Source organism: Vigna unguiculata, chromosome 2, assembly GCF_037176805.1.
Source record: "Vigna unguiculata cultivar grain cowpea cultivar isolate G323 ecotype 2 chromosome 2, ASM3717680v1, whole genome shotgun sequence".
NCBI classification, from domain to species: Eukaryota; Viridiplantae; Streptophyta; class Magnoliopsida; order Fabales; family Fabaceae; genus Vigna; species Vigna unguiculata.
In genome coordinates, this window is record NC_140793.1 from 14,110,475 (window position 1) to 14,123,154 (window position 12,680).

The 12,680-nt window shown below is 37.3% G+C and overlaps 1 protein-coding gene across 1 annotated transcript; it reads right to left on the reverse strand.

Annotated features, from left to right (window-relative positions):
• Positions 1-950: 950 nt before the first annotated feature.
• LOC146888342 (uncharacterized) lies at positions 951-2,741 on the reverse strand. The gene has a single exon (XM_085670064.1). It carries the CDS (start codon positions 2,739-2,741, stop codon positions 951-953), a length of 1,791 nt encoding a protein of 596 aa, XP_085526190.1.
• Positions 2,742-12,680: the final 9,939 nt, after the last annotated feature.

Here is a 12,680-nt window from a genome sequence, read left to right on the forward strand (position 1 = left end):
CAAGTAAGTTCCTTGTCGTCCAAAGATAAAAATGATTATTACCAATTGTTGCATGACTTTAGGAGTAGGCCATTCTTGGATGGCCTTTATTTTTGTAGGGTCAACATGGACCCCATTTTTATTTACTACAAAACCTAAGAAAATAACACTTTCTACACAAAAATTGCATTTCTCTTTATTTGCAAACAAACTATTTACCCTAAGGATGGTAAGGACAAACCTCAGATGGTCTATGTGCTCTTGCTATAGATCAAAATGTCATCAAAGTAGACAACCACAAACATTCCTATGCACTCTCTAAGAACATGATTCATTAGCCTCATGAATGTGCTAGGTGCATTAGTAAGCCCAAAGGGCATCACCAACCACTATATTATCCGAATTTGGTCTTCAAAGCAGTTTTCCACTCATCACCTTCTTTGATTCTTATTTGGTGATAACCACTCTTTATATCAATTTTAGAAAACATGAGGGACCCATGCAATTCATCAAGCATGTCATCAAGCCTAGGAATGGGATGCTTATATTTAATGGTGATGTTGTTTATGGCTCTACAATCACAACATATTCTCCATTTCCTATCCTTTTTAGGTACTAACAAAACAGGCACAGCACAAAGGCTAAGGCTCTTTTGAACCCAACCCTTCTCCAACAACTCTTGGACTTAAGACTCTATCTCCTTTGTTTCTTGAGGATTTGTCCTATAGGCTGATCTATTTGGTAGACTAGCCCCAAGCACTAAACCTATTTGATGTTCAATTCCTCTAAAGGGAGGAAGCCCAATAGGCCCTTCCTTAGGGAATATATCCTCAAACTCTTTCAAAAGATTTAAATTTTAGGAGGTAGATTCTTAAGCTCAAGAGCTATGGCAGTACATGTGAGTGTTCCTTTACACAACAGGAGGCATGAAGGTTGTTCAACATTGAGAACTTGATTTAAAGATTTCATGGTTAAAATGTTCTCATTTTGAATGACCTTGGGAGAAGGAACACCAATCTCTCCTGCCTTAGATTCATCTTTATGTAGCTTTTGGACTTTTTGAGGACTTTTTTTTTGTCCTCATCTTTCTCTTTTTCTCTTTTGTTTTTCATTTGAAGTTGATCCTCAGCCACTTGTGATGGCAAAAGAGGATGAAGAACAAACTTTTTAGCCTTGTGAATAAAGGCAATATCGTTGGTGAGACCATTGTGCATGATTTTCTTATCAAATTGCCAAGGTCTCCCCAATAAGATATGACAAGCTTCCATAGGTACTACATCACATAGCACACTATCTTCATATTTCCCTATAGAAAACTTGACTTTTACTTGATTATTGATTGCCAAATCCCCATCTTCATTAAGCCAATGAAGTTTGTAAGGTTTTGGATGAGGTAAGACAGTCAAAGACAACTTGTCAACCAACCTAGTACTGCAACAGTTACAACACGAGCCACTATCCACAGTTAGAGAATAAGTGTTTTCCAAAATTTTACACCTTGTGTGAAATATGTTCTCTCTTTGTGTTAGTGCTTGTGGACTAGGTTGATTGTTGAGGATCTTTCTAACCATTAAAAGGTCCCCATCACAAGGGTGAGCATCTTCTATATTAGACTCGTTCGATTCCTCACTTCCACTTTCACTTTCATTTTCATCATGACTTCTATATCTATCAACACCCCTAAGAATCATGGTCTTTTTGGTGGGGCATTGAGATGCTATGTGACCTCTACCAAGACATTTGAAGCATTTAATTTCACTTGTGCGAGTGTGTGATGATGCATTCCCCTCTTTACCTTTTCCTAGATTCCTAGGTGGCTCCTCCTTTTTCTCTTCTTTCTTAAAATCTTTCTTAACATAAGAGTTAGTTTGAGCTTGATTTCTTTTTGAAAACGATTTTCTCAAATTTTGTTGTTCTACCTTAATGCATATTTGCACCAAATCATTCAAATCTTGGTAAGGTAGAAGCTCAACTCTATCTCTGATATCAAGGTTTAAGCCACTTAAGAATCTAGAAATGGTAATGGACTCTTCCTCAATTATTCTCGACCTCATCATAAGTAACTCCATTTTCTGTCTATATTCTTCCACAAACATATTTCTTTGTTGGAGTCTTTGGAGCTTGTTCATGAGCTCCCTATTGTAGTAGGAAGGAATGTGTCTCCTCCTAAGGGCTGACTTAAGATCATTCCAATATTCAATTGAAGGTCCATTACTTCTTAGCCTCTCTTGGACTATAGAAGTCCACCAATACATAGCACACCCTTGAAAGCTTAGGGTAGCAAGAGGCACTTTCCTTTCTTCACTAACGTGATGGCAAGCAAAGAGTTGCCCGACCTTCATCTCCCAATCCAAATAAGCTTCAACATCATCCTTGCCTTGAAAGTTAGGCAAGTCTACTTTAACTTCTCTAGGAGTAGGGTCTTTTCTTTGTCTCCTAATGTGGGAAGGTTGTTGATAATATTCTCCTAATCTTAATCCTTCCTCTTCCTCATATATTGAAGCTCCACTTCTAGACCCTTTGCTAGAATTACTCCTACTTTTTAGCCTATTTTGGATTTTCTCATCTCTTTTCTTTAAAGCTTTGATTTGATCCTCCAAGAGAGCAATTTGGCCATCTCTTTCCAATTGATCTTTCACCTTGTAAATTGCCTCTTGTTGTCTCCATAGTTCAAGTGATTTGAGTTGTTGAGAAACATGTTTTAAACTATGAATTGAATCCTCATAATCACTTGCACTATGTAGGGAGGGTTGACTAGCCATGATTACTAAAATCTAACTAAGAAATTCTAAAGAAGAAGTAAATAGCAAACTTCACTAACACAAAAAAGCCTTTTAACGTCCGACATTTTTGACCTTTGACGTCTGCCCAAACACCGACGTCGTATCGGGTGACGTCAAAATAACGTCGGAAAAATAGCAGACGTCACTTGATGTCGGTCTTTTAGGAGTCCGACGTTATCCAACGTCGGGGCTAGTAACACAGACGTCAATTTTCGCGCTAAAATGAGGGAAAAATCTGAGCAGTTTAACGTCTGTCAGAGCCCGTCAGACGTTAAATAACGTCGGCCCTGGTACGGACAGACGTTAAATAACGTCTGTCAGGGCACACCAGACGTCAAACTGCTCCATTTTTTAAAAAAAAATTTGACTGTTTTTGCAACATCCATACACCTGAAAATCAGAAAATTCCCAGAACAATTTCATAATACTTTCAGCACAATTCTGGAGTTACAGTTATATATAATAGAACTTAAGTTTCAACATATATTCTAAACTAATATAAATAACAACAAACTAAAAATTTCAACATGAAATTCTTGTACAATAAAGTTTTTGAAAGGAGTTCTAATTCATGTGGTATCAACTCCATCTCTCCAATAGATATGCCGCCCATTCTTGTCTTAGTGTGTGGATAATGTCATCTGGCAGAGGTGATGGATTCTTGAATCGCTGAAAAAGTAATACAATTTCATTATGTATGAATATCATTCTTTAAAGTTTGATATGATTTATAATATGTGAAAGATATATATAATTACCTCTATCCATTCATCTTTAACTGCAGCTCGAATGATTGTTCTTATCCAAGACATGACATAATATCCACATTCCCATGAATCTTCTTGCTTGTTACACTGAACATTACAAATAAAATAAACACATCAAAGTCATAAGTTGACATACAGAAATTAATAACTTTAAAATGAATGAGTTCTAACCTTTGGATATATAACTTTAAGTTGTTGGCCTCTAGGCTTACCCACAATTCTAATGAAATTTTGAAAACATAAAACATATGTAAGTTTTTATAACTAAGTAGATACATAAGTTAGGATTGAAAAAAAAAAATACTTACTCTTGTAACATGTTTTTAAAAGCTGGTGGAATCTTCCTATGGCATGAACAAAACCATACAACTAGGCATTGTCTTGGAATGATGAGACAAAGTTGCCAATGATACCTACCATCAATCACAAGTACTTAGCCAAAATAATTAATAATACTTCACAAAATATTATTAGCAAAAACACTTACGAATCAATGTATGGTGCAAAGTAGATCTCTCTATTTGACTCAACCATCCATGTTTGCAAATAAAGTTTGATTTGGTCAGGTGAGTTTCCCGAAGGTTGAATTGTTTGAGGTTCAATGAATCCATAGACGGAAGATCGACCTTGGTCCACAATGACTTTGTCCATGTACCTACAAGAAGACAGTTAGGTATAATATTAAAAGGTACCAATTCCTTGCTTTAAATATGAAATACAATAAAAAAAATCTTACATGCACCATAGTTGTATGACTGAAATATTTAACATCTTGTCTCCTGTAATGATCTCTAGTGCATCATTCAGGTTTATGTACAATGGGACATGACAATGGAGGCCAAATACTCTTAACTCCCACTCTAGCTCTACTGGTCCTCTTTTCAACTTGTGTAATTTCAGAAGCAGCTTTCCTAGAGGATCATCTTCTGCTTCTGCCATTTCATCATCTTCACGTATAACACGTGGACGTCGGACCGGCTGTTTTTCAGGACGAGTGGACTGAAATAAAGATTTAGAAAGGTTTGACGTTAAAAGTTTTATAAATTGTAAGATTGAACTACTAAAAACATGATGTCATAATACCTTTGGTGGGCTAAAGTATGGCATGATCAATGCTTTAGGCCAAGCAATAAATGTGCCTAAAGCTTCCCCAACAAATTGGATTTCTGAAGTTGGCACAGGCACTTGGGCATGGGGATCTCGAACTTCATCAATCATCACACGCGCATGATGGGGCAATAGAGGAACACCATGGATAGTCTCCCCACCCTGGTTTCGAACGTCGAGGTATTTTTTAACAGACGTTAAGTAACGTCTGCCCGCTCCACGTCAAACGTTAAAAATGTCTCATTATTTACAAAAATGCCACCGCTCATTTTTAACGTTGGGCTTTTTTTAGGCAGACGTTATTGGGGTGACGTTAAAGGCCTTTTTTGTGTTAGTGCTTCTTGAATTATCTTCCAGGAAAGAAAGGTGAATCACTTGGATTGCTTACTTACCAAGTCTTTCCTTGCCAAAGTAATTCAAAGAATATTGCAAAAAACATCTAAAATAGAATTAGACACACACTAACAATTAAGCAACAAAAAACAAAAAAATTTGGAGTCTAACTATGCGGCCTACTTTGGTGAGGCTTGATGTTGCAAGACACACTCACCGTCTACAAGCGCTTTTACTATTTAAGAAGGTTCTAATTAAGAGATGAGAGAACACCTAAGGCTCCCCCAAGACACTTAATTAGTCCAAAGAGATACAAGAAAGAAAACTTGAACAAATACAACTCAAATGAATGCAATCACAAATTTGCGCAAACTTTAAGAGTCTTCAAGTGTTTCACTTCAAGTGTTTGCTTTGAATTTTCTCCTTTGTGAACTTCACTTGTAGCTTGGAGTTCCACTTTGGTTTCCACCTCCTAAGATGCTACCTAGAGTATTTGGTTACCTCCAAGGAAATCTTCCACCAAGAATGTAACACCAAACCAAAAAAGCCAATAAGGAAAAACAAGAAAAGCTTAAATGAAAGAAGAGCTAAACTCAAGTGGAATATAGTTGAAACATACTCAAAGATTTAACAAAGAAAGACAAACTAGAAATAAGGCAAAAAAATAAGTTAAGCACTCAAATGAATTACCTAAAGAATGGCACTAGAATGGATTAAAAACAACTAAAAACAAGCTAGAAATCTGCACAGAATTTGAATTTTCAGCCATTGCCAGTCCAAAACGTGAAATTCAGCCTCTACTTTAGAGATTTATCATTTTTTCATTTCTCAACATTTTTCAATGGAAATTTAAGACATAATTGAACTACACATTACTCTAGACAAAACATACGGATGAGAAAATTAAAACGACTCAAATAGATGAAATAGAAAATGAACAAAACTCAAACGAATATGTAAAAGGCACACAAATTCACCATGGTTGAGTTCTTAGGCACAATGGCTGAATGGTTTCAAAGGAACAATGATAAGAACCATATAACCAATGAGGTGAAAAGAAGAAAAACAACAAGACAATCAAAGGAAGTGATGAACAACACGAAAATTCAAAGAAAAACCACAAGGAAGATGAACTTATCTCTTGACATCAAACTTGATCAACTAAGGCTCTAAATACCACATGATGAGTCCATCTTCAAGAGTAAGGAAGCCAAGAAGAAGCCATGCGGAATTGATGAAGCTTCCATGGAGAAGAATGAAGGTGCAGAAGCTAGAGGAGGAGAGGAGAAGTGGTGCGACAATGGTGTTTGGAGAAGCTCTCAAGTGAGGTTGGGCCAACACTCCAGGAAGGGGGCTAGAGGAAACCAATAAGGAGAACTCTAGCCTAAGTTGATTCACAAAAAGAGAGGAGTCTGAAGTCATCTCAACAGAGTTTCTCTACTATGAATGAAAATACAACGGTCCTAAGCTCTCTATTTATAGTAGAAAAGGATAGCCAAGTGGTCTAGAAAAAATGGAGGGAAAAAGGATCTAGAATGTTGCATTTGAAGCCAAAAAGAGAGCATGAGGCAAGTGTGACTTGCCACCTAAGCAAGTCACAAAGGACTTGCTTCTAGGCGCATAAGAGAAGCTTGGTGACCAAGCTTGGAGCAAGAAGGATCTAGATCCTCTCACAAAATGTGCTATCTCTCTTGTTGGGCCAATTTCAAGCCCAACTCTTCTTTGGTCCAATTCTCTTCAAGCCCAAAAACCTTCCAAGGCCCAATACATGGCCCAAACAAAAACCCTATTCTACAAAGCCCAAAATACAAGGCCCAAAACTAAACCCTATTCTAATATTTACAAACAACGAGTCTTAGGCTAGGTCTTCACATCTTCATTGGCCCATGTAAAGTTCATCTTGGGCCTTGTGTGTGCATTGGAGGCCCATTCCTCTTGTATCCTCCTAGCCATTGCTCTTGTTATGGGTCCCTTGGTTAGAGGCATCTCATCAATTGCTTTGGGGGAGAGTGATCTAAACATTTGGGTGAATTTCTTTGGACCATACTTGGTCTCGGGATTGGTTACCAATTGTCACTAACACCTCCTTTTCTCATATTTTGAGTTTTGTTGTAGGAAAGTGAGATGGTGACTCCCATGGCCAATCAAGGTGCATTGGTAGACATTGGTAAAATCTTACAGGAAATGGAGCTTAAGAGACAAGAAGATAGAGAACAACAAGAAAGAACCCTTCAAGTTTACAAGAAACAAATGCAACAACAAATTCAACAAATTCAACAACAATTGCAACCATTCCAAAGAAAGGCTAAGAAAAGAGAGCATTCTAGGCGCCAACCATCACAAAAGAAGGAAACTCCAAAGATTCCTAATTTTTATGGTGGATGTGATCCCAAAATCTACCTTAATTGGGAAGCTCAAGTGGAACAAATTTTCAATGAAAATCATATAAAGGATCAAACACAAGTTGATCTAGTAGTGTTAGGATTTTTTTAGTAAGTCAAAACTTGGTGGCATGAAGTTTGTAAAAATTGTGACCAAGGGCCACCCACGGTTTCTTGGATGGACATTAAAACTCTTATGCACGCTAGATTCGTTCCTCCCTCCTATAGGAAGGAACTTCTTTTGAAGCTCCAAAGGCTTCACCAAGGTCCTATGTGTGTGAGTGAGTACTTTAAAGAATTAAAGTCTCAAATGTTTATGGTTGGAATAAAAGAAACTAACAAAGAAAAAATAAAAAGGTTCGTGAATGGTCTTAGAAGAGAGACCATGCAGAGTTGTATGAGTACTCCACTCTTCAAAATGTTTTCACACTTGCCCTTAGGATTGAAACTCATTTGAAAAGAAAGAATAGGGCAAGGAGGAGTTACTCACCCAACCACTACTATAGTCACTCATGGAAGGGAAAAGCTAAAGAGAAACATGATAAATCACCTTCTAAGTCTCACCAAGCACCATCAAGTAAAAATAAGTCACCAAGTGGTCACACTCACCATTCCACTTCTCAAAGATCAAGTTCCATCAAATGTTTTAAATGTTCGAGGTATAAGCACATTGCTTTGAATTGCCCAATCAAGAGGACAATGATATTAAAGAAGAGTGATGATGATAGTGAACATTTTTCTTCCCCTTCCCCCCAAATTACTTCTTCCAACACTTCTTCTTCTTCAATTGAAAGGACTAAACCTCTTGAAAGTGGATTGTTAGTGTTAAGGCGCCTACTAGGGCAAGTTCCCAAAGAACTATATCCTTCTCAAAGACAAAACATTTTTCATGGTGGATGTCTTATCAGTGACAAGATATGTCCCTTCATTATAGATAGTGGAAGTTGTGTAAATATGGCTAGCCCAAGGGTGGTGGACAAGCTTGGCTTGAAAACCTTTGGTCATACCAAACCCTACAAGCTATCATGGCTTAAGGAAGAAGAAATAAAAGTAACTAAACAAGTCCTCATTAACTTTTCAATTGGCAATTTTAGGGTTGTGGTATTATGTGACATTGTGCCTATGAAAGCCAACCATATTTTGCTAGGTAGGCCATGGCAATTTGATAGAAAAGTTGTTTATGATAGCCATGTAAATACCTATGTTTTCTCCTCTCTAGGCAAGAAGTTCACACTCCTACCTCTTCCACCTCCACAAGAAAATGAGGACCAAAATAAAATAAAAGATGAGGCAAAACCATTCTTCTTTCTCTTCCCAAACTAAGAGATGAACAAAAACCCAAGTAAGGGAGAGTGACATTAAAAAGAATGAGGGCATCTCCAAGACTAGGGATGGAATTAGTTCTCATCAACTCAAATCAAGCTCTATCAACAAAGACTTCAAGAATTTGAGGTCAAATTCTCTCCAACAAGGGGAGAATGATAAAGGATTGATCCCTACCAAGGATGATGGCCCATGGCACAAGCTTAGAAGAAAGGGAGTTCCTTGATCCCTTCCTTTGCTTTTTATTTTCTTTAGTTTAAAAATCCATTAAGTTGGCTTGGTTTACTATTTTTAAGTTGACTTGTTGACCTTGACTTTGGGTTGACTTGTTGACTCAAAAGATTAGCTTAACCTTAAACCAACATGCTAATAAATTCCTTAATTTGCTTTTGTAGGTATAAGAAAGAAGGAGGACCACATAGGAGACACTTGGCGTCTTAAGGAAGAGAGAGAGAAGGAACAAGACTTTCTAGAAGCATCTAGAAAGGGGAGGCCCACATGTCTTGGACACCAAGTCTTCTAGAATGTTCTAGAACCTTCCTTTAGGAGCCTTGGCCATGAAGACTTGCCACCTAGATGGCTTGGACGAAAATTCACCCATATGCACCCTAGGATTACCTACTTTCTAGAACATGCTAGGTTTCTTTTGTAATCCTTTAACTTAGTTGTTTTGCTAAAGGGCCCCTAGACTTGTCTATTTAAGGGGACCTCTAACACTTGTACAAGGGTTGAACATTTTGGAGAATTTATACACTTTGTGTTTCAATCTTTTGTGAGAGCATTCCTCCTTAGGGAGTGGAGTTCTTTCAAGCCTTATCTTGCCTTTGCAAGTGGCGGCATACACCACTAATCTTCAAGGTTGCCATGGCTTCTTCTAGCCTAGCCTTGTAGTGGCGTGAATCCTCAATTCCTCCCCTTTCCCTTGCTTTTCATTTTATGTTTCTTTAATCTTCTTGGTTTATATTGTTTCTATTATATGTTTTTCCTTTTGGTTTCTTACTCTCTATCAATCCATCCTCCTTTTGTAGGGGTCGTGTTTACTGCACAATTTTACAACCGAATTTATTTGATAGGTTTACTGGTCGAGTTTAAGGATCTAGTTTTCGGGCCAAGTTTACAGGTCAGGTTTATGGCTCATGTTTATGGGTCAAGTTTACTGGTCCTGTTTATGGCTCAAGTTTGCTAGTTAAGTTTCGTTCTAATTTTTTGTGTCGAGTTTATAGATCGGTTTTCCAAATCATATTTTATAAGCCGAATAAGTTAGTCAAGTTTACAGGTCGAGTTTATTGGTCTTCATTATAACTCATCTTACGGGTCAATTTTTTTCGTTGTTTTCAGCTCGTGTTTACGGTTGAATTTATGAATTTATTGTACATGTTGTGTTTATGGTTCAGGTTTATTGGATACGTTTACGGGATGAATTTATAGGTCAAATTTTCGGGCTGACTTTGCGGGTCAGGTTTACAAGCTGAGGTTTCTGGCCGAATTTTCGGGCTGAGTTTATGGGTTAGGCTTATGGGCTGAGTATATTCGTCGTGTTTACGACACTAGGTTACTGGTTGAGTTTCGTTTCAACTTTTCAACTGATTTTACTGATCAGGTTTACAAATCATGTTTTACATGTCGAATAAGTTGTCAATCATATTTTACTAGGTAAAATTTTATGTTGATTTTACGGGTCATTTTTTTGGTTCGAGTTTGTGGTCGAATTTACAAGTTTACAATCCACTTTATTGGATAGAGTTACATGTTCATTTTACAGGTCAAGTTTTCTGGCTGAATTTATGGGTTGAGTCTAGGGGTCGTGTTTATGGGACCTATTTATGATCGAGCTTATTGGATAGGTTTCCGGGCTGAGTTTACCGGTCGAGTTTTCAAGTCGAGTTTACACATAAGGTTTATTGGTTGAGTTCACTCAACGCGTTTACGGGTCTCGTTTAAAGGTTGATTTTCGTTTCGAATTTTCGAGACAAGTTTAGATATCAAGTTTAGGATCGTGTTTACAGGTCGAATAGGGTAGTCAAGTTTACGATATGTGATTATGGCTTACATTTTACGTGGTGGAATTTTATGTCGATCTTACAGGTCGTGTTTTTATTTTGACTTGATTGTCGAATTTACATGTCTATTGAAGGGGTCGAGTTTACTCGATAATTTTACAATCGTGTTTATTTAATAGGTTTACTGGTCGAGTTTAAGGATCATGTTTTCAGTTCGAGTTTATGGTCGAATTTACGGGTTGATTACTGAGGTCGTGTTTACGGGACAAGTTTACGATCAACTTTATTGGATAGAGTTGCAAGCCAAGTTTACAGGTCTAGTTTTTGGGGCCGAATATATGGGTTGGTTGTAGGTGTCATGTTTACGGGACATGTTTATGATCAAATTTATTGGATAGGTTTCCAGGTTGAGTTTATCGGTCGAGTTTTCAGGCTGAGTTTACAAGTAAGGTTTATCTATCGAGTTCACTAGTCGTATTTAGGGTTTTGATTTAAAGGTTGAGTTCGTTTCGAATTTTCGAGACAAGTTTAGATATCAAGTTTATGAATCGTGTTTACAGGTCGAATAGGGTAGTCAAGTTTATGATTTGTGAAAATAGCTCACATTTTACGTGGTTGAATTTTATGTTGATCTTACGGGTCGTCTTTTCGGTTTGATTTTATTGTCGAATTTACATGTTGATTGTAGGGGTCGTGTTTACTCAAAAATTTTATGATCGAGTTATTAGCCAGGTTTACTGGCCGAGTTTAAGGTTTGAGTTTTCAAGCCAAGTTTACGGGTTAGGTTTATGGATCAGGTTTATGGGCTGAGTTTATTGGTTGTGTTTTATGGCTCTAGTTTACAGGTTGAGTTTCGTTTTGACTTTTTGAGCTGAGTTTATCGGTCGACTTCACTAGTTGTGTTTACAAGTGTATATTAATACTTGAGTTTTGTTTCGACTTTTCGAGCTGAGTTTAGATATCATGTTTACAAATCGTGTTTACAAATCGAATATGGTAGTCAACTCTACGATTTGTGATTATGGCTCATATTTTACATGGTTGAATTTCATGTCGATCTTACGGGTCATGTTTTTGGTTTGACTTTATTTTCGAATTTACGAGTCGATTGTAAGGGTTGTGTTTACTGGACAATTTTATGATCGAGTTTATTTGATAGGTTTATTGGTCGAGTTTAAGGGTCGAGTTTTTGGGCCAAGTTTACGGGGCAGGTTTATGGCTCAAGTTTATGGGTCGAGTTTACTGCTCATGTTTATGACTCTATTTTACAGGTTGAGTTTCGTTTTGACTTTTTAAGTCGAGTTTATCGTTTGACTTCACTAGTCATGTTTACAAGTGTATATTAATAGTTGAGTTTCGTTTCGACTTTTCGAGCCGACTTTAGATATCAGGTTTACGAATCGTGTTTACAGATCGAATAGGGTAGTCAACTTTACGATTTGTGATGATGGCTCATATTTTACATGGTTGAATTTTATGTCGATCTTACGGGTAATGTTTTCGGTTTGACTTTATTGTCGAATTTACGAGTCGATTGTAAGGGTTGTGTTTACTGGACAATTTTACGATCGAGTTTATTTGATAGGTTTACTGGCCAAGTTTAAGGGTCGAGTTTTCGGGCCAAGTTTACGGGGCAGGTTTATGGCACAGGTTTAAGGACTAAGTTTACTAGTTGTGTTTATGGCTCTAGTTTATGGCTCTAGTTTACAAGTTTAAGGATCGGTTTTACGAATTGTATTTAATAGGTCGAATAGGTTAGTCAAGTTTGCAAGTCGAGTTTAAAGGTTTTCATTATGACTCATCTTACGGATCAAATTTTGTTTTGATTTTATGGGTTGTCTTTTTGATTCACGTGTACGGTTGAATTTATGCGTTGATTGTATGTGTTGTGTTTATGGTTCAAATTTTTGGGCCGATTTTATGGGTCAAGTTTACGAGCCGAGCTTTTTGGTCAAGTTTTCGGGCTGAGTTTACAAGTTAGGGTTTTCGGCCAAATATATTCGTCGT

Coding starts and splice junctions, on each gene's coding strand:
- LOC146888342 (XM_085670064.1), bottom strand. CDS start 2,741: ATGGCTAGTCAACCCTCCCTACATAGTGCAAGTGATTATGAGGATTCA.